Source organism: Anopheles arabiensis, chromosome 3 (assembly GCF_016920715.1).
Source record: "Anopheles arabiensis isolate DONGOLA chromosome 3, AaraD3, whole genome shotgun sequence".
Lineage (NCBI taxonomy): Eukaryota > Metazoa > Arthropoda > Insecta > Diptera > Culicidae > Anopheles > Anopheles arabiensis.
The window spans coordinates 35,599,634-35,625,223 of NC_053518.1; the positions used below are offsets into that span (position 1 = coordinate 35,599,634).

The 25,590-nt window shown below is 44.3% G+C and overlaps 1 protein-coding gene across 1 annotated transcript; it reads left to right on the forward strand.

Moving 5' to 3' along the window:
• The first annotated feature begins 4,063 nt into the window (after positions 1 to 4,063).
• On the forward strand, positions 4,064 to 23,000 carry LOC120903418 (beta-1,3-glucosyltransferase). The gene is made up of 7 exons (XM_040312842.1): positions 4,064 to 5,335; positions 15,931 to 16,040; positions 17,337 to 17,558; positions 18,593 to 18,976; positions 19,998 to 20,136; positions 20,234 to 20,396; positions 21,925 to 23,000. Exons 1-7 carry the CDS (start codon positions 5,260 to 5,262, stop codon positions 22,808 to 22,810), a joined length of 1,980 nt encoding a protein of 659 aa, XP_040168776.1. The 5' UTR covers positions 4,064 to 5,259; the 3' UTR covers positions 22,811 to 23,000.
• Positions 23,001 to 25,590: the final 2,590 nt, after the last annotated feature.

The window sequence follows — 25,590 nt, forward strand, 5'->3', positions numbered from 1 at the left end:
CTTGTGGATTTGTTAGTGGATAAATTATTGAGCCACCGACGCAATGCACAGTGTTCGGAGCTGGCCGATGAGTGGCCATTGAGTAAGCATCGTGATCGTTGAAACGACCGTTCGAATGTTAAACAACATTGAAGAGATTTGAAGTTTGATTTAATGTGTTCCTTTCTAACATTCTTTAACCATAGATATAATTTGCGCCTAAATTTATACACAACCAAACCGATACTATTCCGCCTAAATGTAGGCAATACAACTGTGTATAAGCCTGTCCGATTCTGCTCGCGAAAATCTAAACATTTGTTTACGATTTAAAACACAAACATTTCTCTAAACGGCGACCTTTTGCAAACCCACCTTGTCGTGCCCATGAATATGAAATTTATTCATAAAAACTCCACCGCCATTCCAACTTGCCCGCCTGTTTCCACCGCGAAAGCCACAAGTACCTTTTAATCGCATGCAAATCAACGCTCCGCCAGAGACATTTGCCAAGATCAAATAGAAGCTTCCTCATGCAAATGGCATCGACCGCGGGAAAAATCCTTCACAAGCGGAAATGAAGCCGCTTTCCGTCGAAAACAAACAAATCCAACAGCGAAAAGAAACCGACCTTGTCAAGCACATCTTTCCGCGGGCGATTGTAGCGGTACCGGTTTTCCGCGCACCGAAAGCTTTTTCACGTTCCCTTCGCTTGCGAAATCTATTTCCACCTTGTCAGTTGGAGAACCTTTGAACTGCATGTGTTTTCCGCGCTAAAGATTCGACCTGCCCAAAAGTCGAATGGCGAAATTAAGTGAACATTACTTATGCATCATTATGTTAAACCTAAGCTCAGAGCGGAGCACTTCATTTTGTTGGTTACGATAATTTGATTTCAATTTCGAAAGCCGATTAATTTAAATTTGATCTGATCTGACTCTTATCGGTTCGATGCTTCTTCTATCCCGCTCCTACCTACATTTGCCCATCAGTTCAGGGGGTTCAGCAACGATGTCTAATGGTACGGTCGAATTTCGAGAGGTGGCATTCGTGATTTCCTTTTTTTTTTTGGTACAAAGAAAATAATGGCCACGAGTGAAAAATTACTTTTTGGTGGCTCGTCTGAAGTACCGGGGCTAAGATGAAATGAATTGAACATCGATCCTACCCTCGTTCAATGTGAAATGGAGTGGGGCACAAAAAGTATTCCGCATTTACTAAACGATTTGTGAGTGGATTCTCGGAAATCAGTTCAATCTTAGACGAGTTTTTTTTCGCCCTTGGATAGAGATGGAGCTCGAGGTTATCCTGCTCGTGCTGGTTGGTTTGTGCTACAACAGAAAGGCAAACCCATTCCGGCATCGTTCCCAGGGCGAACAGCATACGAAAGCCGATGCAATCTTTCATTATTTTAATGTTATTTATATTTGCACAAACTTCAAGAGGGTAAACGGCGAGGAAATAGAAAAACGTTTGCCACACAAGTGTGCTTGCGTGGATCAGTACGGAGCGCTGTGTTGACTTATCACACACATATAGACCGCACTGAAACGCAAATGTGAATGCAATCATTCTGTTTCAACGCTCATGTGTCTAAGCATAAGGAGGGCGTGCAGAATTTAAGACAAACAGTAATATTCTGCTACTGCTAAGTGACTTTCTAGGCGAAAACTTAAAGAAGTATATCATAATGTAGTAAATCACAGAAGACAAGCTGTTACACGAATTGCATAACTTTAGGCGTGAACATTTTCATGACAGGTACGGCTATCCGCTAGTTAACTCATTTCTATCACATTTTTATAACATTTCTTACCACTGAGCAGTAACTAGCTCTTACTGAACGCCTTAAGATATGCAAAACACGTTTATGTTCGTTGATATAAATAACATTACTCTTGGCAGACGCCCTTAGCACCTAAATATATGCAACTTGAAGCTTTTAAATATAGTAAACACTAATTTGGTATTTCTCATAACAGCAAGAAGTCAGTTAGATGCAACTTACACTAACTTCTTCACCAATATACCTTTCGCCTTGAGTGATATAAAAATTCAAAATGATAATATTTTACAATGGCCTGTCCTGTCGTTAACCTTGGAACGACAAATCGAGAACACTGATGTTTCTATTCCTATTGGAAAAATATTACATTCCCGGTTCCATTCCTTTATTTCGTGCAGCAAAACAGAGATTTAAAAGCCGTTCGTTTACGGCACCCATACCACCGTCTCGTAAAGAAACCATGAACTCTTTCACTGTCATTATTGGAATTGAATGTTGGATGATGTGTTTCCGAATGCCGCAGGGCATTTCGCCCGTTGCTGCGGTGTGGAAGCTACTGTCGTCCCGGAAAAGAAGCTTCACCAAAAACGGTGGACCTTTCTGGCTGAGATCGGTTGAAGAATGATGCACGAAAGGGCTACAAACAGAGGCACGAGTGAGGGAAGATATATGAATATGGAAGTATAATGTACGATACCCAGCAGGTGACAACCCAAGCACAAGGTTGGCTGTATGGGGGAAGCACACATGTACTCGGTAAATGTGAGCTTCCAAGCATCTTTTACCACCTTCTATCAATGACACCAACACCATCATCATCATCTTCTTTGAGAAAAAACGAACCGAAGTAACCACAATAATCATAAGGACTGAAAACACAACACAACTGAAGGCGCCCAACCGAACTGGTTATGCAAAAAGGAAAAGCGAGGAAAAAAGGATTTTTACGGGCTACATAATTTATGGTGCTTTGAAACCTTCCCATTTCTTCACACTCTCACTGCTACCGAGAGGCGCCGCAAATGAAACAAACCACAATCGTTTGCCAGTGAAGTTTTCATTCACCCACAGCGAATGGTTGGCATAAATATCAAAATGACACGGAAAACTGCGAACCGCAAAAGTAATCCTTGACGTTGGAGAAAAAGTTTTACGTGAAACTTACAAACCCACCGTGCGTTTGTTTCCTTCTTCGGTGGATCTTAATTATTTAAATCCACCCGAGCTGGTTGGTAAATGCAAGATTATGCTAAATTTTTTTGCCCTCTATCTTCTGTTTCGAGCCAAGGCTAAGCTAGTAAGCTCACTTTTTCACCTTTTTTTCTCATTACACCCAATTACACCGGTATGTTTGTGTTGCTAGCTGCTGTTTTGCTATTACTAGCAGCCACGGTAGCAATAATGCAGTGCTATTAAGGGTTAATGGGACGGGTTTTTGGGAGTTAACTGACGCCCGACAACGATGCTGTGCATTCGTGGAAAAACCTTGATCGCGTTGTGGAGGAATCCTTTTCTGTGCAGGGTTAGGGAGAGTGAAGATGTAACTCCCTTGGGTGTAACAGACCCGGAACCAGGTGGCAAATAAGTATGTCGAGTTGATACAGCAGGTAGTGGGTGTAATGAGACGTTAATGGGCAATGACACTTAGGATATTTCGAAATAACCTGGAAATAGCACACTCACCTCGTTAACTTTCATGTGTTGCTCTTTGTTGAGTTTTTTTTTTTTTTTGAAAATTGTTGTATTAGTTTTAACCAAAATCTATTAAATTTTACGTATTTATGCATTTATCTAAGCACTAATAAAACAAAAATAATAAATAAAAACATTAAAAATGTTCAATTTTACATTAAAATTGTGATTTGTCAATGTTACCCTTGGATAAACTACATATGATTAGCAAAAATAAACACATCTTTTGCGTAATTTACAACAATTTTTACAAAAACATGCAACAATTACCCTAATAAAACTCTATTCCTTTACAGAAACGGTCTTTCTGATCATCTCGTACACGTGTACTTCTCAAAATCCTCCAGCTTCGTGGGCTTACTTCGTCATTGGGCCACAACAAAAAAAAACACCCTACGAACTCATCCCGATTATTTGTTTTTGTTCATTTCCTCTACCCGAAATCTACCAAACGAATGAACACGCCGGTACGGTAGTGCCCGCCACTAATTGGCGAGACTGCGCAGACTGCGAATCGACGCAACCCATCGAAATGAACTCGATTGTTTACATACCGTGCCGACTTGGGCGGTCAGGCACGGCTGCAACATAGCACCCACCGGTCAGTCGTACGAGTGTGCTCCGGCTTACCGCACACGTACACGCGGGTGTGATCGAAATCGCCACCAAAGGGGCATAAGCGTGGTGCCAGTTTGCGTGCAAGTGTTGTAGCGGAAAGTTCTGTGCGTGTCAGCAAAACATTCAAATCGAAGGTATCATTTGTACGCGTTACGGTTACACAAAGTGGACATACAAGCAAGTGGTCGTTCCGTGTGGTAGCACCTAAGCTAAGGCTGATAAATCAGAGAGCCGTCCGAAAATTTGCGGTGCAACGCAAAAGCAACACATTTCGCACACAAACTGATAACGAAACTGATTTCATGGCAACATTATCAACGGTCGTGTAAACCCACCTCTACACGACCCCGAGCAGCTGCTCTCCAGTGTGTTGGCAAATCACTTGCATTCGAATGAATTTGCTGTTAAATTTGCAAAACCGTTCGATACCGCACAGCAATTAGTGGCCGCATAAATTATTCACTTGTCCGAGCAGAATCGCACCAACGTCGTTATTGGCGCGGCGTGTATCAACATATCACTACTACTCGCTTCCGTGACGGGCGGTGTAGTGTGAATATTGGTAAACTGAAGCGTGATACAGAGCTCCCCCGTGAGAGAAGTGGCGAACGCGTGATACCAGAACCATGACCAGGAGAAAATCAGTGACCATGGTGACACTACGGTGGCTCTTTACCTTGGGCTGATTTTGCAAAAGGGGGAAAAAATAAAGCTAGGACCATTCCGGCAGAATCCATAAAAGAATCATAGTAGGCTCGTTCGGAACGACGGTATCGCAGGCAAAGTGTGTGCCCCAGTGTGTGAGTGAGTGAGGAAATAAGGAGCGTTCGATTTAATAATTACTTTTAATTATTTACCCTGTTAAAAAGTGAAATTAACGAACGAGCGCTACAGCATGGCAAGAAACAGCAAAAGCCGGCGAAATTAAAAAGTGCATCGACTCGATTGGTTCGTGCGAATTCGAAGCGCACACACTTGTTCGATGCATGTGTGTTTGTGTGTGTGTGATGTGTTGAAGCAGCAATCCGTTTAAATCACGACCAAACATCAAACACGGAAAAACAAACCATAAAACACACACGCGCGCGATTCGAAAGGACTCGTCTGCTTTCGGTCTCTCTCTCTCGTGCGGGATAAAAACCGGGTGGTGTGGAAAATGAATTGGACCCGTAATCGAATCAATTATGTATAGAGTTGCATTGCTGCTTCCGGTGCTACAGCTGCTGCTACTGCAGCCAGCGTCCGTTGCACCTGCACTCGGTAAGTAAGTGGAAACGATTTGGTGTGGTGTGGCGGGTGAGTAGGAGTAGGGAGGATAGAGGGAGCGCGACAACGCAAACAAACAGCCAGCGGATGATCCGTATTTGCCCATATTACTATAACACCATGGCACTTTGGCATTACCTCTCCGAGGTTTTGTGGTTTTACTTCGGGCTGAATGCAAACAAAAAAACGCAAAAAAGACAAACAGACGGACACGTGGCACACACACAAAAAGAGCCATAAAAAACGGCAAACACTCTGCTCTGGCCACAATACTGAGTGGAAAGATACGCGAAAGAAAATAATTAATTTGACATTCATTCGGTACGCTGATGAACAATATTATTTATAGACGAAGCGTATTGAGGGAAGGCGCACGCGTGTGGGAAATGCATCGTTTTGAAATGTAATTTAAATTGTAATTAAGGTGTCTGTAAAATGTATTTTTCATTGTAAAAAATCGTTACAGCAAGCCCTAGAAATATTTTTAATGTGTTTTATATTGTCGTAACGTTTCACAAAGATCATTGTACTTCGCTATACAATTAATATCGCTCCACAGATTTTTTACCTCTAAACTATATTTTCCATTTACTGTGTTTCCTTTTAGACTGTCACGTTTTGTAGTCTTTTTCTCTGTAACACGGTTAAACATTCCCTCAGAAACACAAACATTTCAACCAGTTCCGTTTTGTTGGTACTCATCAACCCCTTTTTCTGAGTGCTGATTGTTGTACTTCACCGTAACGACTGGCAATATTAAAACCTCCCTTGTCGCATCCGTAACCGTGTAAGCTCTGTTTTGTTTGAAGAAGCATTCAACAGATTTTAGTAGAAAAGAGAGAACAAAATAAAGAGAACGTAAGTTTTGCTCCTAATGGTTTGATAGTGAGTTTGTATGTTGTCTGCCTTGCTTGGCGAAACTAACTATCCCGAGAATCTGTTAATGATGAACTGATGTACTGACGTCCTCCAGAGAGTAATGTGCAAATGGTTCTGAGAACGGTAGGCCATTTTTGTTCCCGAAATTAGAAGCGTTCCACTTCTTAATGCTATATATTTGCATTACACGCATAAGGCTTTTGAATCAACATTTACAAAAAATCAGGACACTGTTTAAAACGAAACATAACATCCACCAAATAACCTCTTCATTACTTTTAAGACCTATACAGCCTCTAAAAAAATAAATTTTGTATTGCAATATTGCATACTTTTGGGCGCTAAATTGTACTCAGATCGAGGAAGGGCCCAAAAAAGAGGAAAATTTCTTAATATTGTTTTACAACATTTTTAAATAGTCAAAACTTTGAACTTCGTCGAAGTTGAAAACTTGTAAAGCAACTAAAATAATGCATATAATTGCATACTTTTAGGCGCTCTATCTAGAGCACTTGAAATTATACAGTAATAATTACTATTTGGGTTATCACTCGCTATTGATCGGCACAGAAAACAAAAGTCTTTCAACTGCATGCAGAACCGTATCGGCTTAAGCAGACACATCGTAACAGGGGCGTAATCATTTGTCGTGTCCTGTATGCCTTTTAAAGAGTCTCTCGCGATTACAAATATTCAAACACTGTTACATCTGCAGGAGAAAAAGCTTTCTGTGTGCTGCCACTTCCCTTTTACTCTCCTAAACCCGAAACTAACCCACACGAACCCCACGTGTGTTCGTTCGCTCTGATTATCTGAGTTCAACAGCGCACGGTTACAAACACCGGTAAACAAACTAACTCACTCACGGCAACCTAAATGCACACGGTTAACAATGACAGCAACATTGCAGTAAACAGCCCCCCCTTATCCTGACTCATTCGCACCCAGACCCCCTTCCTGCACAGTTTACGAAATATTATTAAAGTGCCAAACCTCACTTCACCCAGCCCAACATCTCTATCCTCTCTGAGCCACCACGTCAAGCTATATGAGCTGCTGTCAATGTTTCGCCTAGGCCTGGGGTAAATGCAAATTTCGTAAAACTTTTTCTCCCGATCGTACAAGTGTACCTGGTTGGCTGGTGTGCGGCTCTTTGTGCTTTGCTCGGTTGCAGCTTGCACTTGCGCATGGGTTACGTAACGTCCTGAGGGGGGAGGTGCCGCAATGGGTGGTCGGTGGCAAAGAGGAGGAGATTGAAATTTCCTTGTACCGTGCGGCAGCAGCACTGTAATACCCGCGATGGTGCGCCCAGTAGGCTGGTAAAGCAAGGCGACACAAATCGATTCGTACGATGGTGGCTCCGCACACCGCGAAGCGTTCTCGCGCTAATTATACTTTTTAGTTTTATTTACATGTTTTATTGCAGTCATAATTAACATCATAAATGTCGGCGTACAGGCCCACGCGGCCTGTCATCGAACCGTTTCGTCCGACACCGTGCACCGTGGTTGTGCTTGCTGTGTGCGAATCCCTAACAAACGAACCGTCTCTATGTGCTCAGCAAACTGGTGGTCAAAATGGAACCGGCAAAGCTTTTGCACTGATTGTATGAGGTGCCCGCAAGCGCCCGGGCCAAACTTTAACGCGAAACCTGCCCCGATTTTGTCTACCGTATCTATGCCGTGTGAATGGTTGTAATTTTAACTAGCACGCGCAAACAACGCTGGTTGACTGCTGTAATGGAGCGGGAGTAGAGCTGACGTGCAGAAAAGTGGTAATTTTCCGCCACTGCCCGGAAAATGCTCGTTATGCTCAAAAACCAACGTGAACAGCTAGGCGCCTCCACCGGGCGCCTTTTTCTCCATGGCTCGGTAAAAAGGATGTGCGTGTGTCGCACACTGCGTCCGTGGACACCTGAGCTTGCTTTAATGTGTCACGCAGAAAGCAATGCTGAGCAAGAAATAAGGCGTAATTGTGCGGAGGCACCAAGCGAATTATTCCACTCACGGACGTGTTTTGCGGGCTGGGTGCTGATCCGCCTAGGCCTAGGCCGCACTAAATTTTCCGCTCGTTGACAATTTATTTTCGGGTTGCTGTGGTCATAAATTTCCACTTCAATTAGCTTACACAGGGACGCTTGCCTGTTTTCTCTCTGCCCCATTGTTTCTACACTTTGTTGCCCAACCTGCAATGTGGGGTGTTATGAAAACTGAGCCCCAAAGCGACAGAGCCAGCCCAAGGGTATCGGGTCGGGGTCGGGTAGTTTCGCACACTTTTCGCTTTACCCTGTGGGCTGATTTTCCAATTGTTTAGTGGCTGGCGTACGTATGCGTGTTTGTGTGTGTGTGTGAGTGTGAGCCACTTCCGGTGGATTTTGTAGACCGGCACAGGGAAGAACAAGCGTATCGTGTTCTGGCTACACCATTTCACGCTTTTAATTTCCAGAACTTATTCTGGTAATATTTAACTGTACCGCGTTTCTCTTTGGCAGGCATTTGGAAGTCATGCTGTAGAATTATTGCAATTATTGCACGATTGGAATGGACAGTTGTAAAACTTTTACACAAAGAAGAAATTATACATTGAGTTCGTTGTTTGAATGCATGGAACAAATGTTAAAAATGAGATTTGTCTTACATTTTGCATACTTTTAGGCGTATCTCAAAAGTTTCCGTCTCCTTCTATAACGCCCTAATTTATGCAATTTTACGACAATTCTGCATTTTCATCGCTTATGGCATATACAATAAATAAAACAGCATGATGCTGCTACATGCATTTCACAATAATTCCACAACTAACAAAACGTACGTACCGTCATATCATTACGTTAACTTCACAAAGTGCCAGCGCACTTTACAGTTATCGCGCCAACGATACAAACAGCGATAGAAATAAGTGCTTTTTTGGTGGTTTTATTTTCTCGTATTTTTTGCCTGCTCCCGGAACGCTTTTTTCCGCTCTCCCACCCTCCGTTTTCGCACATTTTCGCACTGTTACATTGTTAGTGCTCGCAGCTGTGACAATCATAGGAAGCCCCACAAAAACTGCTGCGCTCCCGGCGGCACTCATTTGCAGTCATACAAAAACATACATACACAATCACACATGCATAAGTACAGAAGATTAAGCGGTATATGTTAATTTAAGTAAATTTATTATCGTACTTTTCACCACGGTTGCAAAGGAAAGCGCAAAAGGCACACTGGCTCACACTCACCTAACAATGGCAAAAAAGCGACGAACACACACGAACAGCAAGGGCCACGTTCGCAACCCGGGCAGGCGTAACAAAGGCGTACACATTTGCCATGCTCTTCCCCGTTTCTGTGCGGTAAGGGTAATTATTTTTGTTATTCTAATTATGGTATTTTGCAAGTAGAAGCAATAAATAGGTACACCCTGTTGCCGCAGACTCAGGCTTCCCTTTGCTTCGTACCGAGTTGTTGGGTTTTCCATTTCGTTCGTCTTTAGCCCAGCGGCGATTGCAAAACTGATAAGCGCAAGTGTGAACATGGCCAGTAAGTTGTTCGTAATCGAGTAAGCGTCACAATTAACACCTTGTGTGCAGGTCGACCCATTACGCAGCAAGATTTCTGATCGTTTACGATATAAAATTTAATATTCTATTTTAACCTATGAAAGCATGCAAATGTTTTGCAAAACATTTGTCACTAGGTGTGGTACGTTCTTTGCTGTGTCAAATTAATATTCAATTTGCTATTCAATGTGTTGTGGCTTTCTGTGCATGCATCGGCCAGAAAAAGCAATTAACGAGTTTGTAATGCAAATCTAGCCGTACTGTTTTTACCTGCACCAAGCACTATGGTGCATTGATTTTGGAAATTAGTTGACATTCGCATCACCAACTGTTCGATTGGGTTAGAAATTATTGATGCCTATGATGGAATGATTGCAACTCAACAAAGCACACGCAATCACGGTGCAACAGCTATTTGCTTTCGAGATTGATATTTTAGGGGGTAAACTGTGTATGGGTATGTGTGATTTACATGCATTAATTGGCACATAGCATGAAACGGCTAATCGATATGTTTGATTTCAACGTTGATTGAAATCAAACCTGTAGCCATCGATGTTCATTCTAACATCAGAAATAAAGCTTGAGCTTGGAATGGAGCTTTTTTTTTTAATTTTATTCTTCCAAAGAGATAACGTTAGTATCTAACAAAAATATACAATACATACTGAATTTATCGACTGAACCTCAGTTACATTGAAATCCTAATACCGACTAATCCCAGCTTAATCCGTTACTGAATTAAACGTATAATAATTTGCATACCATTAGGCGCACGGTACGAGTGAATAAAACGAAATGCTCCTGAATGCGATAAAATACTCGTAATCTATACTACATTGTTGTTGCATACCTTACAACCAAGTCACTACAATATTTTGAAACCCACCAAATACCTGTTTAATTGGAACGCTGAAATACCGTAAAATTTATATTGTAACGTTATTTGCATACCTTTAGGCGCAATGTGAGAGCCAAAAAGGAGAAATCTGAAAACTGTACGGCTCAAGTACCTCTAAATACTATATGTATCGTCTTGAAACGTTCAACCAATGAAATAAAAATAAAATGATAAATAACGGCGCCAACGATTGTCTTTAACCACCTCCTTTCAGCCATTCAAACCTCAGACTTGCTTCGACTTTCCAGCCAAACAATTTACCCATATCCTTTCATTATATTTCGGCTCCACTCGGTACATATTTGCACAACCTAGTTGATGAATGGTAATGCCTTAAATCGTTCACCTTTTCAGCAGCAGCAGCAGTTGAATGCAGCAGCACAGCACACGGAACTGCCCTCGGGTGGAAAGAAGACACACACCGTCGAAGGTCTCGCATCGTACTCAAAGATACTGCCATATTTCACCTTCCAACCCCTTCCCAGATACCGTGCTCGCAATCTTAAAATCAATGTCAGCATAAAAGATTCGGTAACATCCCCATCATCATCAGCATTAGCAGCAGCAGAAGCAGCAGCAACGGTCCCTGCTTCGAGGCTGGTAGCACGCTAGAGCTATTATCTTTGCACGATGGTGGTGTGTGTGTCACCTTTTGCAGAATAATTCACCTCATCCGGATAATGCTGTCAAGATCGTATCCCTGACAAGCGAAGCTTGTTGCATGCGGCCTGATAATGAGCCTGATTTTTCGGGATCCCTGATCCGGCCCGGGTCCGCTATGATAAGCTCGGGCTATGGTGTGCTGTGGTGCTTGAAACCGTACCGTACACGGTGGTTACGTTTGCATCAAGGCAGATATGCTTCGGTATAAAGGGAGAAAGTGCTGCTTCTTGCTCGCATATGTGAAAACGGACAATTCTGTACCTTATCTTGTTACTGCACACGGTACGAGTCGAGACGGTTCGTGCTATCTTGCGGCCATACCACCAGGCATCAGGCAGCGGAACGAGAAAAGATTCACCCGTATGCATTAGCCGTCAGTTACTGCGCTCCATTTCACCTGTGTATCGCCGCATTCAAAACGGTGCGAAGCGATCCATAGCACACAAAAACGGATAAACCACATTACCGTCCATTCTTACCCCAGCGTACGTGAATTTTCTTCGCACCAAATGTGCCACGTTAATCCGAAAGCTGGTTGGATTGCAATAATTTAAAGTTTGAATTGAAATTGATACCCATACACCGTGCATCGTGCTTCTTACGGTGTTTCGTGTACCCCCACAGTTTGGGTCTGTGTTCACACACGTTTCGCCTGCGCAACGATGTCTGCAACGATTACCGAAACTATCGGTTATCATTTTCTATCATGATCCACCCGCACCAGTAACGTGAATGAGGGGAGAGGGGTAAACGGTGGGACGGTTTGTTGGTGAAGCAAAAGGACGGTGTGTGATGGTTGCAATATTGGTACAAAACTTCACCAATAAGCCATTTCACTGCTGATTTTATACGCTTGTACACGAAAAAGAAACCTGTCGGTGGCATTTACGCTTTCTGATGTCAGTGGCAAATACACGTTGGCCATCGTCGTTTTGCAATCGTCTGGAATGGGGATGAAAAAAGAAAAGCAAGCAAGCGTAATTGTTGAAATGGGTTTTTATACGTGTGAGTGTGTGTGTTTGATGATCAATGATTTGTTTCTTTCATTTGTTTGAGTTGGCAAATGCTTTCTTTCTGTGCTTTTAAAACGCGTTTCAAACGTTTCATCACTTGGATTTTACGCGATGCTTCTCTAGTAACAAAGGAGCATTAAACTACATTCATTAAGGCATGTACAACATAATATTTCAGTGATTTGTTAAATAAATTGCATACTTTAAGGCGTTTATTATTTTTTAAAGAAACTAAAGCCTAAAAGTATGCAATATGTATCACAACATGACTTTTTAGTCAGCTTCTCAGCTGCAATGGCTATGTGTTCTTATTATTCAATAGTTCAACAGTTAAATAGCATTTTGTGAAAAATAAGATAACATAATGTTCCCTTATATTATTTGTTCCCCTTTCTGATGCATGCACACATAAAAGAGTACTGAAAGTAGCTAAAAATAACTTCAACCCACCGGCTAAGAACATTAAAAAACGTTTAAATGCCTCCACAACGCACGGAGCTGGCAAACAAACCTGTCAAACGCATTGCTCCCGCATCTTACTCGTTGTACGTTTGCGGGCACAACTTCACCGTCTATTCGCAGCGCTTCTCTTCCCATTTACAATTTCCGAACGCAACGTTCAACCATAATGATGAGCCTGCCACCAGGACATCGTCTGGCGTTACGATTCCGTTTAATGGACTTTGGACCACCGGCGGGGATCGAACGAGTAGACCCGCGCTCGCTGTTGTGACTTGCCGCTGCAGGGAGGGCCTGCTGTGACCAAGAGCGAGTGTTGGGAGCATTCGGCAAATGCTGCTCCGTTCACTGCAAACTACCGGTATGCTAATTTCAACTCCCTCCGGTACTGCGTCCCAAGAATCATTATCATTACTTTTTTTGTTTGGTTCTTCAGGACATGGTGTCCACTGTACGCGCTGAGCGCCCCTTGATGCGTGTCTGGTTAGCCGAATGTTTAAACTTTTCCCGACTTTACCCCCGGAGGGTAATGCCACTTTTAGACCATCGGAAAATAGATCGTATTCCGAAAAATTCCACCCCTGCGCACGTTCGCTTCCCAGAACTTGCTGCACATAAGCCTCACCGCAGCGACTCAATCCCGACAGCGCGTTTTTTGTTGCTTCTCCGATGGGGAAGCATAATTTTATCGATATTAATTTGCACTAATTTCGGTTCCGTCTGGGAACCGTGCTCTATTCAAGCTCCGACTGTTCCTGCTGTGCGTTGCCGATCGAACAAGACTGGTCGCCTCGGGCTAGCTAGCACACCCCGAACAGCCCTGCCCTGCATCCCTCCCGTCGGTAGTACGCTGAAGATGGAGCCACTGTCTGTTTTGAACAGGTAGCCTCCGCAAACGTATGTCGACACTGACGTGAGCTGAGCAGGTTTGCTGTTGTTGCATAAATAATGTTGTCCAATGTGGCCCGCAAGGCATGTTCGTGAGATGGCAAGGGTGCATTGAAAACGATGCCGATACCGGGTTTCATCGGTGGGTGAGTGTTGAAAATGATCTAAGATTTTCTAAAACACTACAAACAAATGCACAACGGGGAGATACTTTAAGGTGGAGGGTTAGTTAGAATCGATAAATGGAGGAGGTTATTGTATTCTAAAGTCTCGTACCTACCCTTATAAGTAAACTGATTTTGCTGGGCTAAACGGTTGATTGCTCGGTTTGCAATGACAAAACGCTGATTTTGTCATGCAAATTGCATACATGATGGCGTTTTTATTCTGCAGTAGGGAAAATGTTTTAATTTACAGTCGAATATGCATGGAAATTTACTTAGAATTATGTTAGTTTGTCATATATTTAGAGATGTTTTGATCATGTTGTGATAATTTTAACAAGTATGACCCAAGCAACTTTTTTGCGAATACTTTATCAAAAAAACTAACATTACATTATGTAAAAATAAATTTAAGTAAAAGTTTCACCGTACGCTTGCACATGTTAGTTTAGATCCCGAGCCAAACTTTTTAAATACACGCAAGGTAACTAGTTTAGAAGTAAAAGGAGACAAATTAATTAACCCAACCTGCTACCGTAGGCAATGGTTTCCTGTCTTTTTTCGATAAGCTTTATGCTGCGGTACGACCATTCAAAAAGTGTATCCTGCAACACAACCATGCACCAACATTGCCGTGTTGCCAATGGTACAAACCAACCGGATGAAAGCAATTCAAATAAACAGTCAGCATTAACTTTGTAGGGGCAAAGTTTCTGACTTCATTCTGCAGTCAAATGTAAATGAAGTGTGCAAACAACTACCTCCCTCCGTTCGTCCCATCGTTCAACGTTCGCTTCCTCACACACCAACTTTGCCATATGTTGTTGCATGGGCAGTCAACCACAATTAGTCTGGCCGGGAATGTTGTCTCCACTCATTTGCCCACGCGGTTCCCGCCACAGTGCGCCACAGGAGCAACAGCAGCAGTCCGTAACGGTTTCGTACCGAAATTAGCCTTCGCAACTTGCCGGCTCCGTCGAAAGTTACCCCGATGGTGCCCGATCCAATGGCGATAGTTTTAATCGCAACTTTAACAACCATTTTAGCCAGAACACACATATGGGATCGTCACTTTTTCGTTCTGGATCGTTACCGGCCACGGCAAGTTGCACTGCGCACTGCTGCTGCACGCTTATCGAATGTTCTGCATCGGGGCGTGCTATATGGGAAAAACTTTTCACATTCGGAAAGTTCGGCTCCAAAACGTGGTGGAGACGATACTGGCGTTTTACTGGGGGCAAATCTTTAAACTTTTCGATTTTTAAATCACACAGACATTTTCTTTCTTTGTTTTATTTTTTTCTTTTTATGTATCTTACTCAACTTACAAGAATCACAGGTTTTCCAATTTAGTTTGGTTTTATTATCAAGTTCAATTTAGAAATAGAAATTACATATCAGTTTATGATTAGTAGGACTAGTGGTACCAAGAACATCATCTCGTTGAGTTTAAAGTGCCTAAAAGTATGCAATTCAATGTTTCTATTTTAGCATTATGTTCTTTTGTATTTTATTCTACATTGCATAACTTTAGGCGCCATATCGTTTCGTTTTACCGTCACTGTAAACCGGGAAGTATTCATCTAAACCTCCTTTCTATATCATATTGAAGAATATTTCACCCCGGTGAACGCAATATCCCAAAAAAAACCAAGCTACCGAAATTGTGTGATGCATTATAAATCGCCCACTGTTATCTTGATCGAACGTGTTGTATTTTACCAATTCGTAGCCTTTCGCCATGTTTTTAATCTACTATCCTTTTCTGTTAATCTCACCATTTCACGGATTGTAGAAGCTATCCTCCAAAAGGAACTCTTTCTCCTCCCAATGGGAGCTATCCTTGACTCCTGAAACCATCCTGTTAAATGTGGCTGAGATTTGTGCATTACCTTCCAGCAGCTTCTTCCTCGTTCTTCCTTCACTCTATTGCTCTTTCTGGTTTCTCTTCCTTTCTATCAACCACCCAAAACCGAGAGAGTGAGGGCACTGGTGCACTCTGGTGCGCCGTAAAAATGGGAAAATTTAAAACACCTCTCGCTAACTCGGTACCCACATTTCGCATGCCGTATTATTTACAGCCGCCCATGAGTTATCGTTCCTGGTGCTAAGTCAGCCGGCCCGGTTCAATGCGGCCCGGGCCCACCATCTGAAGCGCAGCATTGTCGAGCAGATAAGGGAACTGGATCAGGTGAGTGGGAAATTGGACAGGCTTCCAAGTTGGGTGGGGAAAGCTGTTTGCCCTTTAAATCATGCAGTATTTAAGTTGTGCTTTGTTCGGAGCTGCTTTACCTTAAATGTGGTAAAACAATAGTATTAAAGTTTACTGTTTTATTTTTGTAATTTCTACTACATTTGTGATTGTGGTTGTAAAATAATATTGCCTCATGATTTTCAACCATTCAAAGCTCAATTGCATGATAAATGATTCCCCGAAAAATGATACCATTTCGCTCCCGAACTGGTCGAGTTTTTTTATTGCACTAAATGCCTGTAGATATTTATTACATTTTCATCACTAGCCTAACTCAATCGCTGTCGGTGTGCATACGATGTGTAAGCGGATGGAAATCCAATATGCTGATTTCCTGTTAAAAATAGCTCACAGTTTAATTGCTCGCCTTCCACCGATCGGAAAACGCAAATGCACCAATTCCACCGCAAAAATCAATTGGCTCGTTGCGTCTTTTTTGCGTTGCTGTTGCTGTTTTGCCTGGGTAAACCGAACCATTTCCTAATTTGTAACCAAACTAACCAAGCTCACGCTCCTGCCGCACATCCTCTCCTCTTTTACTTTCATCCTCTCGGGATCGTTTAAATCATACTCATGCCACTTCCCGGTTTGTTCATTTTCCGTAAAACGGCCCCAGTGTTTCACTCTCTCGCGCACACATTTGTCAACAACCCGCTTCGTGTCCCCGAGGATGGGTAATTTATTCTGCCCCCGAGTTCCATCATCGGCAATGGTTCACCGGAGTATTTACGCGGCCGCCCACAAACGAGCTGGGAGGCCCATTTTTTTAAATTTAGGGTTCGGTTCTGTTTTGAGTTATATTTTCCCTATCATTGGCTACCTTTATCTCCGTCTCCCTTGAGGACAGGTGGGGCAGTTAATTTGTGTGTGTGTGTGTGTCCGCTATCTCTGTGTTTAGTCAAAACGCAGCACGCAAATTTATCGCGGCAGTTCGGCAAACTGGAAGGTTTGGGCTGCCACTGCCTAATTTTGGCGGTGAGTGGTTGGGGACACGCTTTTTTTGCGTGTTACCTATAAAATATGCAAAAATTGATTATCCCACCGTTTACGTGGGGATGCGCAACGATGTGTTCCAGTTACGTGAGCTCTTGGTTTTTTGTTCATTTCCCTTCCCTTCTTTTCTACGTTGTAGCTATTCCAGTGTAAATTTAAAGCCCATTTTATGCCGAACTCCCACCCATAGTCGTTCACACAAGATTTTTCCTTTTTTCATACCCTGGTTTTCCTGGACAGGAAATTGCACCGAACCGGCCAGCGGACAGCGTGTTTCTCACGCACGAGCTGTTCCCCGAGCAGGACGGGGCATGGGCGATTACACCGATCCTTGGCCACATCCGGGCGGCCATGCTGAAGTCGACGCACCGGACCGCCCGCTGGCTGATCGTGTGCGAGGAGCAGAGCCACGTCAACGTGAGTCTATTAGCGCACCATTTGGCCAGCGAGGATTACCGGGAGGTAAGTGAGCGGTCTCGGTGTAAGGGGAAAAAGGGGTGTAAACACCCTTTCGTTCCGGTGCGGGAGTTGGGGATTCACGCAGAGCGTCTATGGATTGAAAAGTGGGTGGTAGCTTACATTTGAATAATTTTACTCTTTGCTTCGGCAGAATATTATCAAACGAGCTCTAGTAGGCTTAAGTGCTAGCACCTAAATGTATGAAAAAAAGGATTTTAATGTTTTGTTGTTGTTTTCTTTAGCCATCAAATTAGTGTTTAAGCCATGTTAAACGGTATTTTGCATACATTTAGGCGTAGCTATTGGAAAAATTACGCGTGAAGTGTACCTGTGTAGCACCAAAATGTATGCTGAGGAGTTTTTTTTATTATTTTTATTCATTTATTTAGTAGTTTTTGTTTAGAGGCCTTCAAAATCGATAAAAAAAACAAAAGCTATAAAATTAATTGGAAAACAATGTAACATACGTCTTTGTATACCTCTTGGCGTGGGAAGTTTACATGTGACCTACATCAGTATAATTGCAGAAATGTATGCAAAATGGAGTTTTGTAGTGTATTCTGTTGTCTTCTTTTCGTAATTGATGATTTTTCCATTATACGTTGCATATCTTTAGGCGCACCACGTGGAAGGCCTAGTGAACTACATATCTATGGCGCCTAGATGTATGCTAAAATTTCGGGTTTTTGTTGGATATGCTGGATAAAACAACTATCGTTTCAGAGATATGACCAACGACTTGCAGAAACAGAAAACTGAACTTAATATTATTTTGCATACCTTTAGGCGCATCGCTTGTAGAGCCTACGGCCTTCTACGCACTTTTCAATCCATGCAGATGCTAAATCCCGTAATGGTGTCCAAACACCCGTCACCGGAACGGAAGGATTCTCGACTCGAGACGAGAAAGAGAGATCTCATGTCGCTTTCATCATTCTGCCGCACGAAGCCACACGTCGGCACGTGTTGACTCATACAACTCTACTAACTTTTTTCTTCATCTCTTCCTTCTGCCTTCTCAATGCTCCGCTCCGCAGAAGCTCTTCCTCGGCTACCCACTGTACGACCGGGAGGCGACCATAATTCATCATTTCGCATTTTTCAAAAACCCCACCAGCTTTCTCTACCCTTACCTGCGGGCGGGCATTGCGCTCACCGTCCCACTGGTCGATCACCTGGTGCAGCTGCTCTCCGACACAGGCACACCCCGCCCGCCCCTGTCCGATTTCTTCATCGACGCAGCGCACGAGTTCGCCCTGCTCGTCTGGCAGCGCGGCGAGGGAGTTCCGCTGCAGCCACGCCGCTACCTTTGCGCCAAAGCGCTTCCGAGCTGTGCGATTCATGGTGCCGCATCGCCGGACTACGGCACTTCCGGCACAGGGCGGGATTCGCCGGACCGGCATGATGATAGTACCGGCTGTGTGAGTATTAGCGTTACGCTTAGTTAGCCTTACCCGGGGCCTTGGTTTCTGTTACGCGCCTAATTTAGCTTATTTTATATGTCACAACCGAACAAGGCGGAAGCCCCGGTCGGACGTGCGATGGGGAAACCCCCATCGGACCACTGTGTGTAGTGTGTCCTTTCGAGCGTGATATTTGTATAATGGAGGTTAATTTTTTGTACCACCAGCACCTAATCCGACCAAAGGTGGACGGGCGACATGCCTGCCGACAGACGATGGTACACGATAATCCGACAAAGCTTTGGGAAATGGAGCTTCCCCTCTGTGGGATGGCAATTTAGTAGGGAGCAATGGGATCAGTAGATGGTTGAGCTGTGCTGAAACTTGCTAGCTAAATTGTTAATCCGTTTTTTTTCCTTTGCATTTAACCTTTAGTGTAAACGTAGGGTAAAGCAAAAAAAATACAAACCATTTGTGTAGAAAATAGAAACAATATTTTAATGCTTTATTTTATATTTTAGGTGATATTTCAATTCTGTTTTCTTTTACTACATTTTTGAAAAGAGTTAACATAGCTGATCATATCATTTATTTTGTCATTACTTGTTGTTGCCTACTTTTAGGCGTTTTTCATTGAATTTGCTTAATAGTTAGCTATTAAAGGATTTAATACCTTAAATGCTATTCTTTTATGACTTAATTGTTTTGGTGCTTTTTTTTCCTTTAAATTGCTTAATAATAGCTCAAAGAACTTAAATCATGTATTTATTGAGCCCATTATGCATTACTTTTTGCATACCTGAAGGCGTATATTCACATAATCAACTCAAGTAGTCACCCTTCAATGTACCTTTGGTAACATTTTAACAGATATCGTACACACTTTAATGCCGTTAGTTTACTTAAAAAGTGTAAAAAAGGTTATTATTGGATGAATTTTTGCGTTTTGCCTACATTTGGGCACATTTCCAAATTATCAGCTCATACGTCATATTTAATGAATGTATTAACTTTTAAACATAAACGATTCCTCATGCAGACAGACGATCCCACCGAAGTCGATCAGATCATGTTTGCCGTCAAAACGTGCAGCAAATATCACAAGGATCGTGTGCCGGCCCTGAAACAGACCTGGACCAGGTACGTGCAGCACCTGCGGTACTTCAGCGACGTGGACGGTAAGTGTGTTCCTCCCCCTGAGTTACATACACCATCTCATCATCGTCGGAAACGAAATCAAATGGCCAAACCATCCCACTCTCCCTCTCTCTGCAGACCCAACGATACCCACGATTGCCACGTCCGTGCCGAACTCGAGCGCCGGCCACTGCGCGAAGACGCTGGAAATTTTACAACTAATCGGCGATGAGCTGCGGTACAACGGCAGCCTGCAGGCGATCCGCTGGGTTATGCTGGTGGATGACGATACGATCCTGAGGTAAGATTTAGCACAACGGCAGCAGTATGCAACGATTTCGATGTGTTTATGCATATGCAAATGTAATTAGAAGGGGTGCGCGGGACCGGGTGAGCTTGGCGTATAAATCCGTCTGTCCGGAAGTACGGTACGGATTGATTTACGAATGCGATGATGAATGGAAGGGAATGAAGGTTTTGTGCCAATTAGAATTGAGTGAGGTAAAACAGGGCAATTACAAAGCAGTAGCCGGTCGACGGGCGATCGTTATTCGGGCACAATTGAATAACAAATCGCAGCGAATTAAACCTTAAACAACAAGTGGAACTTTACCATATCAAGCTACCGCCCAAAACGCTGCCCCTGTCCCAAGAGGTCAATTTATGAAACCATAATTCCTGAAATAGCGCACCAAATCCTGGGCGCGCGTACGTTTCGCGTCCACGAAGCGCCCACGTGGTAGAGTGCACAGTCAATCCTTTATCAAAAACCCCTTTAAGGCATCAGTAAATTTTGCCCCTCAGCTTCTTCTCCCCTTCTAGGGGGATAGGGAGTTAGCTCCCATAAAATTCCGGAACCGAAAACCCGGGTACCAATGCGGCACTCATGAAATATTCAACGCGCAATACTCAAACTGACACCTATACCACACATTTTCGGTCCGGGCCCGCCGGCCAGTCGGCTGCACGTTTCCGGCGATAATTTTTTGACCTATTGTAGGTTGATTTGTGAAGGAGTGAGAGGAGGGGCAGAATTGTCCATTGCTTGCTTGCCACCCACTTTGAGCCCTCCCGGGGAGGTTCGGGAGGATGCGGTAAGATGGCAGTTTTGATGTATGGAACCGGCAGTGCGCGATCGCCGGACGTGGTTTGAGGTTTTTTTTTTTTTTAATTGCGGTGTGAGTTGCCGGAAGGGCACGTGAACTGGAACCACGGGAGTTTGTAAACGACTGTGAGTGTATTTTTAATATTTAAATAACAAATTGGGGATTTTTAATCTATTTTTTACAATCAGTTTTAAGTATTTCTTGAAATTTATTCAATTTATACATTTTCTTCACTTTTGTGGACATTTTTACACTTAAATAGTCCACATATTTTATCAACAATTAAATAATAATAAGAAAAATATCCAACACTCTTACTGAGGGTTTTTTGGTAAATTTATGCTTTACGGTCAATAAAAAGGCAAATTGGCAAGAAGTACGCAAGTGCTTTTCATCATCATCATCATCATCAACGCTTAACGCCTCGAATCGCAGACCTTTAATGCTATTCTCCCGAGAGACACTTTATGACTTCTCCATCCCCCACACACACACACACATACACACACACACATACACACACACGCACGTCCAACATTTAAGTGTTGGTTCGTTTTAATGCGCGAAATTTGTCGTGCGTAGCCAAAACGTGCTGCTGCTGCTACTTCTACTGCGACCCAACCCCGATGCGGAACCATAAATCCAACGACCGAATCCTGCGACCCTTCAAGTGTACTTACGTGCTTTTTTTGCTTCCTTTTTTTCCTCCCCCCTCCTAAACAGCACCTCGGCACTGGCCCGCTTTCTAAGCTGCTACGACCCGGGGCGTGATTTGTACCTGGGCGAACGGTACGGCTACCATCTGCTGGGTGCGGACGGCGGTGGCTACAATTACGTGACCGGCGGTGGCGGTATAGTGCTGAGCGTTGCCATCCTGGACGCACTGCAACGTACGTGCGAATGTCCGTCGGCCTCATCGCCGGACGATATGATACTGGCCGCCTGTCTGCAGCGGCTCGGCATCCGCCCAATCCATTCGCCGCTGTTCCATCAGGCCCGCCCGTCCGACTATGCGCCCGAGCTGCTCGACCGACGCGGGACGGTTTCGTTCCACAAGCACTGGCAGATCGACCCGCAGCAAGTGTACAACAGGTGGTTCCGGCAGCAGGACGAGCATTATTTCGCCCATCAGTCCTGTCCACCGGACGGGGGAACGATTTGCAAACACTCAACCGAGCTGGTGCGTACGGCAGACCTTCTGCGACCTGCTGCGCTGGGATCCATCACAGCCGGCAGCGCGAACGGTAGCGTACGCGAGCACGCAAGGATAGGGCCCTCGAACGAGGACGAACATAGACGGGCGACATCGCAGAATGATGACCGTCATCAGCAGCAGCAGCAGCCGGCCAGCAGCGGTCAGCCCAAGCAGCCGGGACGATCGTGGTTGAGCATGACCGCTTCAACCACACCGGAAAGGGATGTAGCAGTGACAGGAGCAGCAGCAGCAGCAGCAGCAGCATCATCGCCACCGACAGTACCGTCGGCGGAACAACATATCACGCGCAAACATTTGTGCGCAAGTAATGAGCTTCAATCAAACGGCGACCTACTGGTGGGACGGCAAAACCTGCAGGAGTCGGCCAACATAATCAAACACACGGATCTGTAAGTGTGGGAGAGATGAAGGGAGGAGAAGGGGATAAAGGTCACGTGTGTGCTGCTAATAAGGCATACGTTCCGGTCTTTCGTCTGAAGGGAACTAAAAGGTCTGTGTGGGTTTGTGTGTGTGCACGTCCACACTGTGTACGTAAATTGCTTATACGGTAGAATAAAGATTATCGCGATTAAGTACTCTGTAATGCTGCCTTATTTTTAGCCCATTTATCTAAAAATCAGTAATAATAGCGACTGCCTCCGGCTTCAAGAGGTCATGAATTCCGTTTCTCTGTGGTGTTCTTGCAACCAGTTAAGCCTTTGCATTAAGAAATGCTCAGTTCTGTCCTTTTGTGGTAACCGCCATCCTATCCATCTTCAGCTCTTCAAGATGGGGCCAGAGAGGCTTACCGTCGAAATGCATCAGCTGATCGTGAAAGTTTGGGAGCAGGAGGAACTACCGGAGGAGTGGAAGTTGGGTGTTGTTCACCCAGTCTACAAAAAGGGCGACAGGCTGGATTGCTCGAATTTTCGAGCCATCACAGTCCTGAATGCCGCCTACAAGATCCTGTCCCGAATACTCTTCTGCAGACTTGCGCCCCTTGCTACAGATTTCGTCGGCAGTTACCAAGCTGAATTTGTTGAAGGCAAAGCCACTACCGACCAAATTTTCACTCTACGGCAGATCCTCCAGAAGTGCCGAGAGCGCCAGATCCCAACGCACCACCTGTACCGTAGGTCGCCTTAAAGTCGATGTACAGGTGGTGCGTTGGATTTGGCGCTCTTGGCACTTCTGGAAAATACCTTAGACCGGAAGGAGCTATGGAGCATCATGCAGCAGTACCACTTCCCTAGGAAGTTAATCCGGCTGTTAGAGGCCACCATGAACGGAGTGCAGTGCAAGGTGAGAGTATCGAACTTGACGTCGGAATCGGAATCTCACAGGGATCTAAGGCAAGGTGACGGACTCTCTTGTCTGCTCTTCAACATCGCCCTGGAAAGTGTCATTCGAAGCGCGGTACTAGACAACGACAACCGTGGCACGATCCTCTATCGGTCTCTCCAATTTCTGAGCTTCGCGGATGACATCAACATCATCGGCAGGGCAACAGCGAAGGTGTGTGAGGCGTACACCCGACTTAAACGCGAAGCTGCAAGAATTGGATTGAAAATCAATGCGACGAAGACGAAGTACCTGCTTGCCGGAGACTCAAACCATCTGGGAAGCAGTGTATTAGTTGACGGCGACAATCTGGAAGTAGCAAAGGAGTTTTGCTGTCTCGGGACGGTCGTTACTTCGGACAACGACATCAACAGCGAAACCCGGAGATGCATTGTCCGGGGAAATCGTGCATACTACGGGCTTCACCGACTGCTGAGTTCCAGAAGACTTCAAGCCCGCACGAAATGTCAGATATATCGCAGGCCTGGACCACCCGAGCGGAGGATGCTAACGCTTTGGACGTTTTTGAGCGATGCATCCTCCGGACCATCTTTGGCGGTGTGTTCGAGCATGGAGCGTGGAGGAGAAGGAAGAACCACGAGCTTGCTGAGCTGTACGGCGAACCAAGCATCCTGACGGTGGCGAAAGCTGGCAGGATACGATGGCTGGGGCATGTCATGAGGATGCCGGACTCATGCCCCACCAAGAAGGTTTTCGACAGCGATCCCCTACTCGGCATAAGGCGCACAGGAGCACAGCGAACTCGATGGCTGGATCAAGAGAAGCGAGATCGGTAGGAAATCGGGTATCTACATGGATGGGTGGCTGCAGCCAGGGACCAAGAATTCTGGAGAATTGTTGTTGAACGGGCCATGTCACATCGACGTGCTCTATCGTGAGTAGCCCAACAAGAGAGAGAGAGAGAGAGAGAGAGAGAGAGAGAGATAGGTAGATAGAGAGAGAGAGATAGAGAGAGAGAAAGAGAGAGAGATCCATTAAGAGTACTCGCTCTCGCTAATACTGTTCTCCCGCGTTCCTCTCTTGTCCGGGACCTTGGTGTTCTATGGGATGACAAATAAACTCCTAACGACCGGCACGGTTCTGGCACGATCTAACAGAACTTTAGGGGTTTTTTTTTCGATTGATCAGTAATTTTCCACGATACAATATGTCTAGAAAGTGCTTTACTGCTCATTAGTCCGCCCCACTCTGGAATACGCCTCGACAGTTGTTGGCCCAGTCAGTGCGGGGTGGATTGTAAGGTTCAAAAAAGTTCAAAAACGTTTCTCAACATTCGCTTTCCGACGGATGGCGGATCTAATTGTCCCCATTCCAGACTACGAAACGCGTTGCAATATTCTAGGAATTTCATTCTCGAATTTCAGGTCGTATACTAGACGGTAATATCGATGCTCCTACTCTCCTCGCTCAGAGAGGGCTTTACGCCACCCCTCTCGTTATTTAAGATTACGATGTGCGCTATACGTAGCTCCCCGACGTACATTATTTGGATCCAATGATCCACTACTTCATTGCATTCGTACATTTAATAACAGCTCAGACCCTTCCCATCCCCGCTAACAGTTCGTCGTCTCTTACCCCAAACTTCACCCTGTTTTTATGTATACTTCTCTCTCCTGTTTTTGCTCTTTTTAAATAATGGTCAAAATTAGTTTTTTTTTTCATTTGCCTTTACACTTCTTATTAAGACTTCCTCGTACTTTAGCTTTTTCTGAATTTAAATATCTAGTAGCACTGCTAGGATTTAGACATACGTTTAAGATTACACTATGAGGGATTTTTAGAATTGTTGAACCGCGAGGTCGACAATTTATAATAAACGGAGTACTGCA

What these genes read in the sequence shown, in the direction of transcription:
- LOC120903418 (XM_040312842.1), top strand. Translation starts at nt 5,260, where the DNA reads ATGTATAGAGTTGCATTGCTGCTTCCGGTGCTACAGCTGCTGCTACTG. An exon ending in GTCCGTTGCACCTGCACTCG is followed by an intron (nt 5,336 to 15,930) that starts GTAAGTAAGTGG and finishes TATTATTTACAG; the next exon opens with CCGCCCATGAGTTATCGTTC. An exon ending in GATGACGATACGATCCTGAG is followed by an intron (nt 20,397 to 21,924) that starts GTAAGATTTAGC and finishes CCTCCTAAACAG; the next exon opens with CACCTCGGCACTGGCCCGCT.